This window comes from Coregonus lavaretus (assembly GCF_964263955.1).
Source record: "Coregonus lavaretus genome assembly, chromosome: 1".
Lineage (NCBI taxonomy): Eukaryota > Metazoa > Chordata > Actinopteri > Salmoniformes > Salmonidae > Coregonus > Coregonus lavaretus.
In genome coordinates this window covers 24,320,994-24,339,544 of record NC_139988.1, presented here as the reverse complement: position 1 = coordinate 24,339,544, position 18,551 = coordinate 24,320,994, and the positions used below count along the sequence as shown (strand labels likewise).

The window sequence follows — 18,551 nt, the reverse complement described above, 5'->3', positions numbered from 1 at the left end:
TTCCGTCTAGATAGAACTGCCAAAGGGGACGGAGTTGCAATCTACTGTAGAGATATAGCCTGCAGAGCTCTATCATACTATCCAGGTCTGTGCCCAAACAGTTTGAGCTTCTACGTCTAAAAATCCACCTCTCCAGAAATAAGTCTATCACTGTTGCCACTTGCTACAGACCCCCCTCAGCCCCCAGCTGTGCCCTGGACACCATATGTGAATTGATTGCCCCCCATCTATCCTCAGAGTTCGTACTGCTTGGTGACCTAAACTGGGATATGCTTAACACCCCGGCCGTCCTACAATCTAAACTAGATGCCCTCAATCTCACACAAATTATCAAGGAACCTACCAGGTACAACCCTAAATCCGTAAACATGTGCACCCTCATAGATATCATCCTGACTAATTTACCCTCTAAATACACCTCCGCTGTCTTCAACCAGGATCTCAGCGATCACTGCCTCATTGCCTGCGTCTGTAATGGGTCTGCGGTCAAACGACCACCCCTCATCACAGTCAAACGCTCCCTGAAACACTTCAGCGAGCAGGCCTTTCTAATGGACCTGGCCCGGGTATCCTGGATGGATATTGACCTCATTCTGTCAGTAGAGGATGCCTGGTTGTTCTTTAAAAGTGCTTTCCTCTCCATCTTAAATAAGCATGCCCCATTCAAAAAAATCAGAACTAAGAACAGATATAGCCCCTGGTTCACCCCAGACTTAACTGCCCTTGACCAGCACAAAAACATCCTGTGGCGTACTGCATTAGCATCGAACAGCCCCCACGATATGCAACTTTTCAGGGAAGTCAGGAACCAATATACACAAGCAGTTAGGAAAGCAAACGCTATATTTTTTCAAACAGAAATGTGCATCCTGTAGCACTAACTCCAAAAAGTTTTGGGACACTGTAAAGTCCATTGAGAATAAGAGCACCTCCTCCCAGCTGCCCATTGCACTGAGGCTAGGAAACACTGTCACCACTGATAAATCTACGATAATCAAGAATTTCAATAAGCATTTTGCTACGGCTGGCCATGCTTTCCACCTGGCTACCCCTACCCCGGCCACCAGCTCTACACCCGCTTCTCCTTCACCCAAATTCAGATACAGTGGGGAAAACAATAATTTAGTCAGCCACCAATTGTGCAAAATAAGAAAATGTTTTCCAGAAAATCACATTGTAGGATTTTTTATGAATTTATTTGCAAATTATGGTGGAAAATAAGTATTTGGTCAATAACAAAAGTTTCTCAATACTTTGTTATATACCCTTTGTTGGCAATGACACAGGTCAAACGTTTTCTGTAAGTCTTCACAAGGTTTTCACACACTGTTGCTGGTATTTTGTCCCATTCCTCCATGCAGATCTCCTCTAGAGCAGTGATGTTTTGGGGCTGTCGCTGGGCAACACGGACTTTCAACTCCCTCCAAAGATTTTCTATGGGGTTGAGATCTGGAGACTGGCTAGGCCACTCCAGGACCTTGAAATGCTTCTTACGAAGCCACTCCTTCGTTGCCCGGGCGGTGTGTTTGGGATCATTGTCATGCTGAAAGACCCAGCCACGTTTCATCTTCAATGTCCTTGCTGATGGAAGGAGGTTTTCACTCAAAATCTCACAATACATGGCCCCATTCATTCTTTCCTTTACACGGATCAGTCGTCCTGGTCCCTTTGCAGAAAAACAGCCCCAAAGCATGATGTTTCCACCCCCATGCTTCACAGTAGGTATGGTGTTCTTTGGATGCAACTCAGCATTCTTTGTCCTCCAAACACGACGAGTTGAGTTTTTACCAAAAAGTTATATTTTGGTTTCATCTGACCATATGACATTCTCCCAATCCTCTTCTGGATCATCCAAATGCACTCTAGCAAACTTCAGACGGGCCTGGACATGTACTGGCTTAAGCAGGGGGACACGTCTCGCACTGCAGGATTTGAGTCCCTGGCGGCGTAGTGTGTTACTGATGGTAGGCTTTGTTACTTTGGTCCCAGCTCTCTGCAGGTCATTCACTAGGTCCCCCCGTGTGGTTCTGGGATTTTTGCTCACCGTTCTTGTGATCATTTTGACCCCACGGGGTGAGATCTTGCGTGGAGCCCCAGATCGAGGGAGATTATCAGTGGTCTTGTATGTCTTCCATTTCCTAATAATTGCTCCCACAGTTGATTTCTTCAAACCAAGCTGCTTACCTATTGCAGATTCAGTCTTCCCAGCCTGGTGCAGGTCTACAATTTTGTTTCTGGTGTCCTTTGACAGCTCTTTGGTCTTGGCCATAGTGGAGTTTGGAGTGTGACTGTTTGAGGTTGTGGACAGGTGTCTTTTATACTGATAACAAGTTCAAACAGGTGCCATTAATACAGGTAACGAGTGGAGGACAGAGGAGCCTCTTAAAGAAGAAGTTACAGGTCTGTGAGAGCCAGAAATCTTGCTTGTTGGTAGGTGACCAAATACTTATTTTCCACCATAATTTGCAAATAAATTCATTAAAAATCCTACAATGTGATTTTCTGGATTTTTTTTCTTCTCAATTTGTCTGGCATAGTTGACGTGTACCTATGATGAAATTTACAGGCCTCTCTCATCTTTTTAAGTGGGAGAACTTTCACAATTGGTGGCTGACTAAATACTTTTTTCCCCCACTGTAGCTGATGTTCTGAAAGAGCTGCAAAATCTGGACGAATCAGCTGGGCTAGACAATCTGGACCCTTTCTTTCTAAAATTAGCAGCCGAAATTGTAGCAACCCCTATTACTAGCCTGTTCAACCTCTCTTTCGTACCATCTGAGATCCCCAGAGATTGGAAAGCTGCCGCGGTCATCCCCCTCTTCAAAGGGGGTGACACTCTAGATCCAAACTGTTACAGACCTATATCCATCCTGCCCTGCCTTTCGAAAGTATTTGAAAGCCAAGTTAACAAACAGATCACCGTCCATTTCGAATCCCACCGTACCTTCTCCGCTATGCAATCTGCTTTCCGAGCTGGTCATGGGTGCACCTCAGCCACGTTAAAGGTCCTAAACGATATTATAACCGCGATCAATAAAAGACAATACTGTGCAGCCGTCTTCATCGACCTGGCCAAGGCTTTCGACTCTGTCAATCACCACATTCTTATTGCCCGACTAAATAGCCTTGGTTTCTCAAATGACTGCCTCGCCTGGTTCACCAACTACTTCTCAGATAGAGCTCAATGTGTCAAATCGGAGGGCCTGTTGTCTGGACCTCTGGCAGTCTCTATGGGGGTGCCACAGGGTTCAATTCTCGGGCCGACTCTATTCTCTGTGTATATCAATGATGTCGCTCTTGCTGCTGGTGACTCTCAGATCCACCTCTACGCAGACGACACCATTTAGTATACATCTGGCCCTTCATTGGACACTGTTAACAAACCTCCAAATGAGCTTCAATGCCATACAACACTCCTTCCGTAGCCTCCAACTGCTCTTAAACGCTAGTAAAACTAAATGCATGCTCTTCAATCGAACGCTGCTTGCACCCGCCTGCCCAACTAGAATCACTACTCTTTGCGGGTCTGACTTAGAATATGTGGACAACTACAAATACCTAAGTGTCTGGTTAGACCGTAAACTCTCCTTCCAGACTCACATTAAGCATCTCCAATCCAAAGTTAAATCTAGAATCGGCTTCCTATTTCGCAACAAATCCTCCTTCACTCATGCTGCCAAACATGCCCTCGTAAAACGGACTATCCTACCAATCCTTGACTTCGGCGATGTCATTTACAAAATAGCCTCCAACACTCTACTCAGCAAATATGATGTAGTCTATCACAGTGCCATCCGTTTTGTCACCAAAGCCCCATATACTTGTCGCGATCGTCTAAAGGAGCGGACCAATACGCAGCGCGTGGAGTGAACATGATGACTTTATTAAATAAAGCACAACACGAGAAAACAAAACAAATGACGATACGTGAAGTCCTCTGACACCGACAGAAACATAGAAACACTGGAACAATAACCCACAAAACAAAGGAGAAAACACACAGAATATATATGGCTCCCAATCAGAGATAACGAGCCGACAGCTGACACTCGTTACCTCCGATTGGGAGTCATATGACTAAACAAGCACAAAACCCAAACATAGAAATGAAACAACTAGATCCCCAACATAGAAATACCCTCAAACAAACGAAAATGAACAACCCTGGCTCAAATATCAAAGTCTATGGAGCCAGAGTGTCACAGTACCCCCCCCTAAAGGTGCGAACTCCGGGCGCACCAACATCAGGACTAGGGGAGGGTCTGGGTGGGCGTCTGTCCACGGTGGCGGCTCTGGCCCCGGTCGTGATCCCCACCCCACCACAGTCACAACCTGCTTCGGTAGCCTCCTCCCAATGACCACCCTCCAACTAACCCCACCTGGACTAAGGGGCAACACCGGACTAAGGGGCAGCATCGGCCTAAGGGGCAGCACCGGGATAAGGGGCAGCACCGGGATAAGGGGCAGCACCGGGACAAGGGGCAGCACCGGGCTAAGGGGCAGCACCGGACTAAGGGGCAGCACCGGACTACGGGGCAGTACCGGACTAAGGGGCAGTACCGGACTAAGGGGCAGTACCAGGCTAAGGGACAGCACCAGGATAAGGGACAGCACCAGGATAAGGAGCAACACCGAGCTAAGGGGCAGCACCTGACTAAATGGCGGATCCTGGCTGGCTGGCTCTGGCGGATCCTGGCTGGCTGGCGGATCCTGGCTGGACGGCTCTGACGGATCCCGGCTGGACGGCTCTGGCGGATCCCGGCTGGACGGCTCTGGCGGATCCTGGCTGGACGGCTCTGGCGGATCCTGGCTGGACGGCTCATGGCTGGCTGACGGATCTGGCTGCTCATGGCTGGCTAACGGATCTGGCTGCTCATGGCTGGCTGACGGATCTGGCTGCTCATGGCTGGCTGACGGATCTGGCTGCTCATGGCTGGCTGACGGATCTGGCTGCTCATGGCTGGCTGACGGATCTGGCTGCTCATGGCTGGCTGACGGATCTGGCTGCTCATGGCTGGCTGACGGATCTGGCTGCTCATGGCTGGCTGACGGATCTGGCTGCTCATGGCCGACTGACGGATCTGGCTGATCCTGTCTGGCGGAAGGCTCTGGCTGATCCTGTCTGGCAGAAGGCTCTGGCTGATCCTGTCTGGCAGAAGGCTCTGGCTGATCCTGTCTGGCAGAAGGCTCTGGCTGATCCTGTCTGGCGGAAGGCTCTGGCTGATCCTGTCTGGCGGAAGGCTCTAGCGGCTCCGGTCTGGCGGACGGCTCTGATGGCTCATGGCAGACGGGCGGCTTTGCAGGCTTTGGGCAGACGGGCAGTTCAGGCCCCGTTGGGCAGACGGCAGACTCTGGCCGTCTGAGGCGCATCGTAGGCCTGGTGCGTGGTGCCGGAACAGGAGGTACCGGGCTGAGGACACGCATCTCAGGGCTAGTGCGGGGAGAAGCAACAGGGCATGCTGGACCCTGGGGACGCACCGTAGGCCTGATGCGTGGTGCCGGAACTGGAGGTACCGGGCTGAGGACACGCATCTCAGGGCTAGTGCGGGAAGCAGCAACAGGGCATGCTTGGCCCTGGGGACGCACCGCAGGCCTGATGCGTGGTGCCGGAACTGGAGGTACCGGGCTGAGGACACGCATCTCAGGGCTAGTGCGGGGAGTCGGAACAGGGCATGCTGGACCCTGGGGACTCCCATAACGCCTAGTGCGGGGAGCCGGAACAGGGCATGCTGGACCCTGGGGACTCACCTCACGCCTAGTGCGGAGAGCAGGAACAGGCCGGGCTGGGCTGGCGACGCGCACCGTATCCCTGGTGCGAGTGGCCGGAACAGGCCGGGCCGGGCTGGCGAAGCGCACCGTATCCCTGGTGCGTGGAGTAGGAACAGGCCGGGCTGGGCTGGCGAAGCGCACCGTATCCCTGGTGCGTGGAGTAGGAACAGGCCGGGCTGAGCTGGCGACGCGCACCGTATCCCTGGTGCGAGTGGCCGGAACAGGCCGGGCCGGGCTGGCGACGCGCACCGCATCCCTGGTGCGAGTGGCCGGAATAGGCCGGACCGGACTGGCGTAGCACACCGTGGACCTGGTGCTTGGAGTAGGAACAGGCCGGTCCGTACCGGGAACACACACCACTGGCCTCAACCGAGGATCAGGAACGGGCCGGACCGGACTGGCAACACACATCAGTCCTTCACGCCGTGCCACACACACTTCCCTCCTTCCACTCGCCAATGGCTCCCGTACTCCGTTAGCCTTCTCTCCTTTTCTCCCTGTGGCAGCCTCCTGCTGCCCAGCTGCCCAAGCCATGTGCCCCCCCCCAAAAATTTCTTGGGGTTGCCTCTCGTCCTTCCGACGAAAAACTTGCTGCCGCCGTTGCTCCTCTCGTCGTCGCCTCTCCACCGTCTCGCTCCATGGTCGGCGATCCATACCGTCCAGGATCTCCTCCCAAGTCCAGGACCCTTTACCGTCCAACAGTTCCTCCCATGTCCAGACCCTTTGCTCCTGGACGCGCTGCTTGGTCCTTTTATGGTGGGTTATTCTGTCACGATCGTCTAAAGGAGCGGACCAATACGCAGCGCGTGGAGTGAACATGATGACTTTATTAAATAAAGCACAACACGAGAAAACAAAACAAATGACGATACGTGAAGTCCTCTGACACCGACAGAAACATAGAAACACTGGAACAATAACCCACAAAACAAAGGAGAAAACACACAGAATATATATGGCTCCCAATCAGAGATAACGAGCCGACAGCTGACACTCGTTACCTCCGATTGGGAGTCATATGACTAAACAAGCACAAAACCCAAACATAGAAATGAAACAACTAGATCCCCAACATAGAAATACCCTCAAACAAACGAAAATGAACAACCCTGGCTCAAATATCAAAGTCTATGGAGCCAGAGTGTCACAATACTACCCACCATTGTGACCTGTACGCTCTTGTTGGCTGGCCCTCACTACATATTCGTCGCCAAACCCACTGGCTCCAGGTCATCTATAAATCACTGCTAGGCAAATCCCTGCCTTATCTTAGCTCATTGGTCACCATAGCAACACCCACCCGTAGTATGAGCTCCAGCAGGTGTATCTCACTGGTCATCCCCAAAGCCAACACCTCCTTTGGCCGCCATTCCTTCCAGTTCTCTGCTGCTAATGACTGGAACGAACTGCAAAAATCTCTGAAGCTGGAGACTCTTATCTCCCTCACTAACTTTAAGCATCCGTTGTCAGAGCAGCTTACCGATCACTGCACCTGTACACAGCCCATCTGTAATTAGCCCACCCAACTACCTCATCCCCATATTGTTATTTACTTTGCTCATTTGCACCCCAGTATCTCTATTTGCACATCTTCTTCTGCACATCTATCACTCCAGTGTTAATACTAAATTGTAATTATTTTGCACTATGGCCTATTTATTGCCTTACCTCCATAACTTACTACATTTGCACACACTGTATATAGATTTACTATTGTGTTATTGACTGTATGTTTTGTTTTATCCCATGTGTAACTCTGTGTTGTTGTTGTTTTTATCGCACTGCTTTGCTTTATCTTGGCCAGGTCGCAGTTGTAAATGAGAACTTGTTCTCAACTGCCTTACCTGGTTAAATAAAGGTGAAATAAAATAAAATAAAAAAATGTGAAAACTACTTATAAGATGCATACATTCAGTTATTCTGAACTCACTTCACTCGCGCTAAAGAGGGAGGCTTGCTCGGCTGGTGCTAGCACATGCGCAGATCAAATACACTGCTGGAAAGCCGATTTAAGGTGTTCACATGTCCTAATAATTCGAAAGATTGCTCAGAAAAGCAGGTGTTTTAATCGGCGTATGCTTACTTCGATTTTGACCTAACGCCTATTAAGATAAGCAGAGTAAGGTGTTTACATGACTATTGCAAAATCTGCCTACTGCCATAATCAGTTTAATATCTAATTATTACTGGGCATGTAAACATATTCACTGTTGACTGTAGTACTGTCATACACATACCTCGATCAGTATGTTCCCCCTTCTGTTTCAGTGGACATGATGCCTCTGTTCACTGTTCACATATTTGCTTGATGTGACCACATGCATATTTTTATGCTTGTTACAGAGAAGGGGGACTTCATTGCTCTGGATCTGGGAGGCTCGGCCTTCCGCATCCTGCGAGTGAAGGTGTCCCATGAGAAGAAGCAGACGGTTCAGATGGAGAGCCAGATCTATGACACTCCAGAGGACATCATCCATGGCAGCGGCACTCGGGTACGGGGTACCTTTCAAACTCCTACCATATATAAATGTCTAAAAGTCTAGTGGCTAGGGAATTAAAGCCAAAGTGTGCATTGCAGTCTCTCCTTGTGTATAGATTGCTTTCGAGATAACCATCCCTAACTTAATTATTTTCCTTTCCCTTTCAGCTGTTTGATCATGTTGCAGAGTGCCTGGGTGACTTCATGGAGAAGCAGAATATCAAGGATAAGAAGCTTTCAGTCGGCTTCACCTTCTCATTCCCCTGTGCACAAACCAAACTGAATGAGGTGAGAGAATGAACAAGCCAATTGTACCGTACACCTGAGAGAGTATCAGCTTCAGTTTTGAAGACAGATCTTATCATACTATCAGTGATCTTTAGTCTAGCTGCCTGTTTGTCTTTTGTAGAGTTATTTGCTCACTTGGACAAAACGCTTTAAAGCCAGTGGAGTTGAGGGAATGGACGTTGTGACTCTTCTGAACAAGGCCATCAAAAAACGTGGGGTAGGTTTGATGTTTTTAATCACACTTGCCTAATGCAATGACAATGAACCCACTGGGCAAAAACTGGTTGAATCAACATTGTTTCCACATCATTTTAACCCCAAAATACAATATGATGACGTTGAATCAACGTGGAAAACTGATTGGAATTGCAAAAAGTAATCAATGTAAGGGAATTTTTATTTCACCCAACTTTTAACCTAAATCCAATGACAGGGTGACATTTTTGGTTGATTTCACATTGAATTCACGTTAGTTGACAACTCAACCAAATGTAAATCAAAACTAGATGTTGAACTGATGTCTCTGCCCAGTGGGAAGTTCAGTCATAAGCAATGATTAGAAAGAAATCTGTTGCACCATGGTTGTATAATTGTAACCCTGTGCTTTTTAGGACTATGAAGCAGACATCATGGCAGTGGTCAATGACACAGTTGGAACCATGATGACCTGTGGCTTTGATGACCAGCGTTGTGAAGTTGGTATCATCATAGGTATGAAATCCATTTACCTCCCACCAGACCATTAAAAGACCTCCCCCAGAGGAAGTTGACGCCACTATTTCAATGTAATTTCCTGTTTTAGAGAGGAAATGCACGTTTAGGTTCCACCTCTGAAGAATGACGAAGGCTACTTAAACAGTGGCTTGCGAAAGTATTCACCCCCCTTCGCATTTTTCCTATTTTGTTGCCTTACAGCCTGGAATTAAAAGGGATTTTTTGGGGGTTTGTATCATTTGATTTACACAACATGCCTACCACTTTGAAGATGCAAAATATTTTTTCTTGTGAAACAAACAAGAAATAAGACAAAAAAACAGAAAACCTGAGCGTGCATAACTACCCCCCCCCCCCCCCCCCCCCCCCCCCCCCCCCCCCCCCCCCCCCCCCCCCCCCCCCCCCGGCTTGTACGGCTTAAAGTGGTCCTATGGACAGATATTCCAATCTCCGCTGTGGAGCTTTGCAACTCCTTCAGGTTTATCTTTGGTCTCTTTGTTGCCTCTCTGATTAATGCCCTCCTTGCCTGGTCCGTAAGTCTTGGTGGGCGGCCCTCTCTTGGCAGGTTTGTTGTGGTGCCATATTCTTTCAATTTTTTAATAATGGATTTAATGGTGCTCCGTGAGATGTTCATTTACATTTACATTTACGTCATTTAGCAGACGCTCTTATCCAGAGCGACTTACAAATAGGTGCATTCACCTTATAGCCAGTGTGATAACCACTTTACAAAGTTTTGGAGTAAAGGGGGGGGGGGGGTAGAATGATTACTTTATCCTATCCCAGGTATTCTTTAAAGAGGTGGGGTTTCAAATGTCTCCGGAAGGTGGTGAGTGACTCCGCTGTCCTGGCGTCGTGAGGGAGCTTGTTCCACCATTGGGGTGCCAGAGCAGCGAACAGTTTTGACTGGGCTGAGCGGGAACTATGCTTCCGCAGAGGTAGGGGAGCCAGCAGGCCAGAGGTGGATGAACGCAGTGCCCTCGTTTGGGTGTAGGGACTGATCAGAGCCTGAAGGTACGGAGGTGCCGTTCCCCTCACAGCTCCATAGGCAAGCACCATGGTCTTGTAGCAGATGCGAGCTTCAACTGGAAGCCAGTGGAGTGTGCGGAGGAGCGGGGTGACGTGAGAGAACTTGGGAAGGTTGAACACCAGACGGGCTGCGGCATTCTGGATGAGTTGTAGGGGTTTAATGGCACAGGCAGGGAGCCCAGCCAACAGCGAGTTGCAGTAATCCAGACGGGAGATGACAAGTGCCTGGATTAGGACCTGTGCCGCTTCCTGTGTAAGGCAGGGTCGTACTCTCCGAATGTTGTAGAGCATGAACCTACAGGATCGGGTCACCGCCTTGATGTTAGCGGAGAACGACAGGGTGTTGTCCAGGGTCACGCCAAGGCTCTTCGCACTCTGGGAGGAGGACACAACGGAGTTGTCAACCGTGATGGCGAGATCATGGAACGGGCAGTCCTTCCCCGGGAGGAAGAGCAGCTCCGTCTTGCCGAGGTTCAGCTTGAGGTGGTGATCCATCATCCATACTGACATGTCTGCCAGACATGCAGAGATGCGATTCGCCACCTGGTTATCAGAAGGGGGAAAGGAGAAGATTAGTTGTGTGTCAACAGCGTAGCAATGATAGGAGAGGCCATGTGAGGATATGACAGAGCCAAGTGACTTGGTGTATAGCAAGAATAGGAGAGGGCCTAGAACTGAGCCCTGGGGGACACCAGTGGTGAGAGCACGTGGTGCGGAGACAGCTTCTCGCCACGCCACTTGGTAGGAGCGACCGGTCAGGTAGGACGCAATCCAAGAGTGAGCCGCGCCGGAGATGCCCAGCTCGGAGAGGGTGGAGAGGAGGATCTGATGGTTCACAGTATCAAAGGCAGCAGACAGGTCTAGAAGGACAAGAGCAGAGGAGAGAGAGTTAGCTTTAGCAGTAAGGAGAGCCTCCGTGACACAGAGAAGAGCAGTCTCAGTTGAATGACCAGTCTTGAAACCTGACTGGTTTGGATCAAGAAGGTCATTCTGAGAGAGATAGCAAGAGAGTTGGCTAAAGACGGCACGCTCAATAGTTTTGGAGAGGAAATAAAGAAGGGATACTGGTCTGTAGTTGTTGACATCAGAGGGATCGAGTGTTGGTTTTTTGAGAAGGGGTGCAACTCTCGCTCTCTTGAAGACTGAAGGGACATAGCCAGCGGTCAAGGATGAGTTGATCAGCGAGGTGAGGTAAGGGAGAAGGTCACCGGAGATGGTCTGGAGAAGAGAGGAGGGGATAGGGTCAAGCGGGCAGGTTGTTGGGCGGCCTGCCGTCACAAGTCGCAAGATTTTATCTGGAGAGAGAGGGGAGAAAGAAGTCAAAGCATAGGGTAGGGCAGTGTGAGCAGGACCAGCAGTGTCATTTGACTTAACAAACGAGGATCGGATGTCGTCAACCTTCTTTTCAAAATGGTTGAAAAGAAGTTCAAAGTTCAGATATATTTTTATAACCCAACCCTGATCCGTACTTCTCCACAACTTTGTCCCTGACCTGTTTGGAGAGCTCTTTGGTCTTCATGGTGCCGCTTGCTTGGTGGTGCCCCTTGCTTAGTGGTGTTGCAGACTCTGGGGCCTTTAAGAACAGGTGTACAGTGGTGTGAAAAAGTGTTTGCCCTCTTCCTGATTTCTTATTTGTTTGCATGTTTGTCACACTTAAATGTTTCAGATCATCAAACAAATTTAAATATTTGTCAAAAATAACACAAGTAAACACAAAATGCAGTTTTGAAATGAAGGTTGTTATTATTAAGGGAAAACAAAATCCAAACCTACATGGCCCTGTGTGAAAAAGTGATTGCCCCCTACAACCTAGTAACTGGTTGGGCCACCCTTAGCAGCAACAACTGCAATCAAGCGTTTGCGATAACTTGCAATGAGTCTTTTACAGCGCTGTGGAGGAATTTTGTCCCACTCATCTTTGCAGAATTGTTGTAATTCAACCACATTGGAGGGTTTTCGAGCATGAACTGCCTTTTTAAGGTCATGCCACAGCATCTCAATAGGATTCAGGTCAGGACTTGGACTAGGCCACTCCAAAGGCTTCATTTTGTTTTTCTTCAGCCATTCAGAGGTGGACTTGCTGGTGTGTTTTGGATCATTGTCCTGCTGCAGAACCCAAGTTCGCTTCAGCTTGAGGTCACAAACAGATGGCCGGACATTCTCCTTCAGGATTTTTTGGTAGACAGCAGAATTCATGGTTCCATTTATCACAGCAAGTCTTCCAGGTCCTGAAGCAGCAAAACAGGCCCAGACCATCACACTACCACCACCATATTTTACTGTTGGTATGATGTTCTTTTTCTGAAATGCGGTGTTACTTTTACGCCAGATGTAATGGGACACACACCTTCCAAAAAGTTCAACTTTTGTCTCGTCAGTCCACAGAGTATTTTCCCAAAGGTCTTGGGGATCATCAAGATGTTTTCTGGCAAAAATGAGACGAGCCTTAATGTTATTTTTGCTCAGCAGTGGTTTTCGTCTTGGTACTCTGCCATGCAGGTCATTTTTGCCCAGTCTCTTTCTTATGGTGGAGTCATGAACACTGACCTTAACTGAGGCAAGTGAGGCCTGCAGCTCTTTGGATGTTGTTGTGGGGTCTTTTGTGACCTCTTGGATGAGTCGTCGCTGCGCTCTTGGGGTAATTTTGGTCGGCCGGCCACTCCTGGGAAGGTTCACCACTGTTCCATGTTTTCACCATTTGTGGATAATGGCTCTCACTGTGGTTCGCTGGAGTCCCAAAGCTTTAGAAATGGCTTTATAACATTTTCCAGACTGATGGATCTCAATTACTTTCTTTCTCATTTCTTCCTGAATTTCTTTGGATCTCGGCATGATGTCTAGCTTGTGAGGATCTTTTGGTCTACTTCACTTTGTCAGGCAGGTCCTATTTAAGTGATTCCTTGATTGAGAACAGGTGTGGCAGTAATCAAGCCTGGGTGTGGCTAGAGGAATTGAACTCAGGTGTGATAAACCACAGTTGAGTTGTGTTATAACGGGGGGGGGCAAATACTTTTTCACACAGGGCCATGTAGGTTTGGATTTTTTTTCCCTTAATAATAACAACCTTCATTTCAAAACTGCATTTTGTGTTTACTTGTGTTATCTTTGACTAATATTTAAATTTGTTTGATGATCTGAAACATTTAAGTGTGACAAACCTGCAAACAAATAACAAATCAGGAAGGGGGCAAACACTTTTTCACACCACTGTATATATACTGAGATCATGTGACAGATCATGTGACACTTAGATTGCACACAGGTGGACTTTATTTAACTAATTATGTGACTTCTGAAGGTAATTGGTTGAACCAGATCTTATTTAGGGGCTTCATAGCAAAGGGGGTGAATACAAATGCATGCACTACTTTTCCGTTATTTATTTTTTAGAATTTATTGAAATAAGTTATTTTTTCATTTCACTTCACCAATTTGGACTATTTTGTGTATGTCCATTACATGAAATCCAAATAAAAATCAATTGAAATTACAGGTTGTAATGCAACAAAATAGGAAAAACACCAAGGGGATGCATACTTTTGCAAGGCACTGTACATATTAACAAATTGGGTGTGGGAATTTCCACGTGGAGTTGATAAACATCAACAAATAGGGCACTGACAGCTGCCAGTGTACCTAGCATGCTAACCTTATCTAGCTAGCTATCTTGCTAACCATATCTATCTAGCTAATATTATCTGTTGTCAGACTGCCCATCTTAATCTTTTCTTTTTATTGGCCAGTCTGAGATATGGCTTTTTCTTTGCAACTCTGCCTAGAAGGTCAGCATCCCGGAGTCGCCTCTTCACTGTTGACGTTGAGACTGGTGTTTTGCGGGTACTATTTAATAAAGCTGCCAGTTGAGGACCTGTGAGGCGTCTGTTTCTCAAACTAGACACTCTAATGTATTTGTCCTCTTGCTCATTTGTGCACCGGGGCCTCCCACTCCTCTTTCTATTCTGGTTAGAGCCAGTTTGCGCTGTTCTGTGAAGGGAGTAGTACACAGCGTTGTACGAGATCTTCAGTTTCTTGGCAATTTCTCGCATGGAATAGCCTTCATTTCTCAGAACAAGAATAGACTGACGAGTTTCAGAAGAAAGTTATTTGTTTCTGGCCATTTTGAGCCTGTAATCGAACCCATAATTGCTGATGCTCCAGATACTCAACTTGTTTTCAAGAAGGCCAGTTTTATTGCTTCATTAATCAGCACAACAGTTTTCAGCTATGCTAACATAATTGCAAAAGGGTTTTCTAATGATCAATTAGCCTTTTAAAATGATAAACTTGGATTAGCAAACACAACGTGCCATTGGAACACAGGACTGATGGTTGCTGATAATGGGCCTCTGTACGCATATGTAGATATTCCATTAAAAATCAGCCATTTCCAGCTACAATAGCCATTTACAACATCAACAATGTCTACACTGTATTTCTGTATGTTAGTGAAAATCTACAAATTATCCAATGGTTAATGATACTTTTCTAGTAAAAAAAAAGTGGAGGTGCAAAAACATAAGTTTGCACCCTTATTAAAATTTTCTCCAGGGCTCAGGCGGCCAAGTGGACATAAGGCTGTTTGGCTTATGTCAGTCATGAAGAGGAATAACTTTGCAGCTGTTTCTGATTAATAAACAATGCCATGCTGGTGGGTGGTAATATTCAAATAAAAACCAGCCCTGAAACGAAACGTAGGCTGAAAATAATTTTTATGTCATGTCATAGGAAAAGACACCGCATTCACACAGATTTGCACAAAGTGGGCATTTCAGATTTGTCACGTCAAGCCCAAATATATCATAATTTGACTAAAACTATGACTTATTGACTTAAATTGTTGTGCAACATATTGGGTAAGCTTTGGACATTGTTTTTCAGCTTGAAAAAGTGGATTTCTACTGGTGTGGGCATTTAATTATATTTATTCAGACATTTTCAATCATTTTGTTAAAACAGATACAGTGCAGTGTTTGGTTTCAATGTGCCCCTGCTGATCACCCTTTTACCCCATTTTTGTTCAAGCTGAGCTGAAGCTCATTGGGTACACTTTTACTTTAGCAATACTCACGTGTTGTTTCTTGGTGTCTCTTCAGGTACAGGTACTAATGCTTGTTACATGGAGGAGCTGAGGCACATTGACCTGGTGGAGGGAGATGAGGGCAGGATGTGTATCAACACAGAGTGGGGAGCCTTTGGGGACGATGGGATGCTGGAGGACATTCGCACAGAGTTTGACAGAGAAATTGACAGGGGCTCTCTAAACCCAGGGAAACAACTGTATGTCCCACAGTATTATTACGCAATAAAGTAGACCTTCCCAAATGTCTTTAAGACATGCAATAATCAGTCGTGTATTGATAGCAGTAGTTATCTTACATGTCACCTTTTCCCTCAGTGTTTAGCAACGTATTGTATCTTTTTCTCTCTAGGTTTGAGAAGATGGTCAGTGGGATGTACATGGGCGAACTTGTGCGACTCATCCTGGTCAAGATGGCCAAAGAGGGATTTTTGTTCGAGGGTCGGATAACGCCTGAACTTCTTACCAAAGGGAAATTTGAAACCAAACACGTTTCTTCCATAGAAAAGTAGGTGTAGCCATTTGAAAACTGTTGCACACTATTACTGTACACCTTTGTAATGTTATTTGCCACCACTGAGCTCATCCCTTCTCCGAACCTGTTACTGTCCAGGAGTAAAGAAGGCCTCACCAAAGCCAAGGATATCCTAGGTCGCCTGGGTGTAGAACCATCTGCAGATGACTGCATCGCTGTGCAGCACGTATGCACCATAGTCTCCCACAGATCAGCCAACCTCATTGCTGCCACTCTGGGCGGCATCCTCTCCAGGCTAAAGGACAACAAAGGGAACCCTCGCCTACGCACCACTGTGGGCATCGATGGCTCTCTCTACAAGATGCACCCTCAGTGAGTAGCCTATACCAGTAGAAGGCCCCCTGGGTATAATGTAGACTCATATTGTGCTTCTTAATTTTGTATCTTGCGTTGAAGCTATGCGATAATGGACTTTGAAAAAGAGACACTGATACAGAATACAGATGTCAAAGTTATATTTTAGGGACTAGGGCCAAGAGCCTGAGTTGTGTTTAGTTACATAAAAGTTATGCGTGAGAATTTAAGGTCAGGAGTTTGGTCTGACTGAGAATCTCCCTCCCCATCTCCTCAGATATGCCCGGCGTCTCCACAAAACAGTCCGCCGCCTAGTTCCCGAGTCAGATGTCCGCTTCCTGCTCTCAGAGAGTGGGAGCTCCAAGGGCGCTGCCATGGTGACCGCCGTGGCCTACCGGCTGGCTGACCAGCGTCGTCAGATCACAGAGACCCTGGCTGAGTTCAGACTGACCAGTGACCAGCTGCTGGAGGTGAAGAAGAGGATGAGGACGGAGATCCAGAACGGCCTGGGGAAAAAGACCCATGACAGCGCCACTGTCAAGATGTGGCCCACATATGTACTCAGCACACCAGATGGATCAGGTGAGAGAAGTTCAGCTGGGATTTAAACTAGTTTGCCAGGCTGTGATTCTACCAGTTGACCACAGTGGTTTAGCTCTGTGACAAAACATTTAGAGAGTCATTCCATTTGACATGAGATATAACTCAATGGGATTTTTACACCTCTTCTGCTCCCCCTGCTGTATATAACCATATCAACAGGTTGAAAGCTCCTTATCACTCGTTAATGCTTTAACACGCTACTGTATAATCCTGGCCTCCATGTAGGCACATGATATTGTGTATTATTTTTGCTTAGCACTTCTTGCAGTGCCCTGATTAAGGTCAAAGTATTTCTAAGGCTAACACAATTACTGCACAGAACTCCCACACCTTCATGCAAGTCAGAACATCCGATGTTAATGAGATATTCAACTCTGACGCACTGTTTGTCCGAGCACTAATTTCAAATGGCTATGACAGTGGCAACAAGTGCAATGCGTTGTAAGACTTTTCATAAGCATTTAGGAACCCTTTATAATATCTTATTATGTATTCTTATCATCTCATAAAAATATGGAAAATCAAACCATTATAATCTCATTTTTTACTAAAGATAGTATTGTTATGTTCTTGTGTTTTCCAGAAAATGGGGATTTCTTGGCTTTGGATTTAGGAGGGACAAACTTTAGAGTGCTGTTGGTAAAGATCCGCAGTGGCAAGCGGCGGACAGTAGAGATGCATAACAAAATTTATGCTATTCCTATGGAGGTGATGCAGGGGACTGGAGAGGAGGTGAGTAAGTTGGGGAGTTTCCTCTGAGTATGGACATATATCTAATTCTGTACCAAAACAATGTAAATTGTCTCACACATTTGAAAAGAAAGTTATTGTAAACGCAATAGCTCCTATTATAGATACAACAGGACACACATTAAGCATATTCTAACAGCCAACCCTTGCGACCTGTGTAACTTAAGCAATTGTGCTTGTTGAAAAATTACCCTCCATTTCCCCCAGCTGTTTGACCACATTGTCCAGTGCATATCTGACTTCCTGGACTACATGGGTATGAAGAACACTCGCCTGCCTCTGGGCTTCACGTTCTCCTTCCCCTGCAGACAGACCAGCCTGGATGTGGTGAGCTGACTGCTTCCTTTACAATAATCAGCCATCTAGCAACTTTTTACATCTCAGACATATTGCTCATTAGTCTATATATCTATAATATAATACCACCACAAAACTGAGGTGGGATCTCCATCTTCAATTCTGCGCCAATTTTCTTCATTTTAGGCTCAAAAGAAGCTTGTCGTCCTGTTACATGCCACTTCGCACCGCCACTTTATTTTCTGCTGTGTTCTGTATTTTTATTTATTTTCCAGTTTAGTTTTTTTTGTTTTGGAGAGTTCGGTAGTCCTGAGATACCATGCTGTCACAATGCATAATTATGATTTATGCATTTGTAGGCCAATTTAGAAACTGTTGAATAACTACATTACCCATAATTCTATCTGCATCTGTTCCATTATATGTGTGTGCGTGCGTAAGTGTGTGCGTAAGTGTGTGCGTAAGTGTGTGCGTATGTGCCTGTGTGTACGTCACTAATAGAACATCTTTCTGTCTTTGTTCAGGGCATCCTGGTAACCTGGACCAAAGGCTTCAAAGCCACTGACTGTGAAGGGGAGGATGTTGTCGGACTTCTCAGAGAAGGGATTAAAAGGAGAGAGGTAAGTGGAGAGATGGCATGATGCTATAACCAGGGCCCAAAGTTTTTCCTGACCACGGGTCCAGAGAAGGAAAAACTTGGCCCTAGATATTAGTGG

The 18,551-nt window shown here is 46.8% G+C and overlaps 1 protein-coding gene across 1 annotated transcript in view; it reads left to right on the top strand.

The window, feature by feature from the left end:
- hk1 (hexokinase 1) overlaps window positions 1–18,551 on the top strand; it is a 44,992-nt gene that overhangs the window by 17,085 nt on the left and 9,356 nt on the right. Inside the window, exons 3-13 of the mRNA XM_084171002.1 lie at window positions 8,113–8,261; window positions 8,417–8,536; window positions 8,658–8,753; window positions 9,148–9,247; window positions 15,373–15,556; window positions 15,709–15,864; window positions 15,970–16,203; window positions 16,463–16,767; window positions 17,372–17,520; window positions 17,746–17,865; window positions 18,360–18,455. Coding sequence (XP_084027128.1) covers window positions 8,113–8,261; window positions 8,417–8,536; window positions 8,658–8,753; window positions 9,148–9,247; window positions 15,373–15,556; window positions 15,709–15,864; window positions 15,970–16,203; window positions 16,463–16,767; window positions 17,372–17,520; window positions 17,746–17,865; window positions 18,360–18,455 — 1,709 coding nt within the window. The remainder of the gene's footprint in view (window positions 1–8,112; window positions 8,262–8,416; window positions 8,537–8,657; window positions 8,754–9,147; window positions 9,248–15,372; window positions 15,557–15,708; window positions 15,865–15,969; window positions 16,204–16,462; window positions 16,768–17,371; window positions 17,521–17,745; window positions 17,866–18,359; window positions 18,456–18,551) is intronic.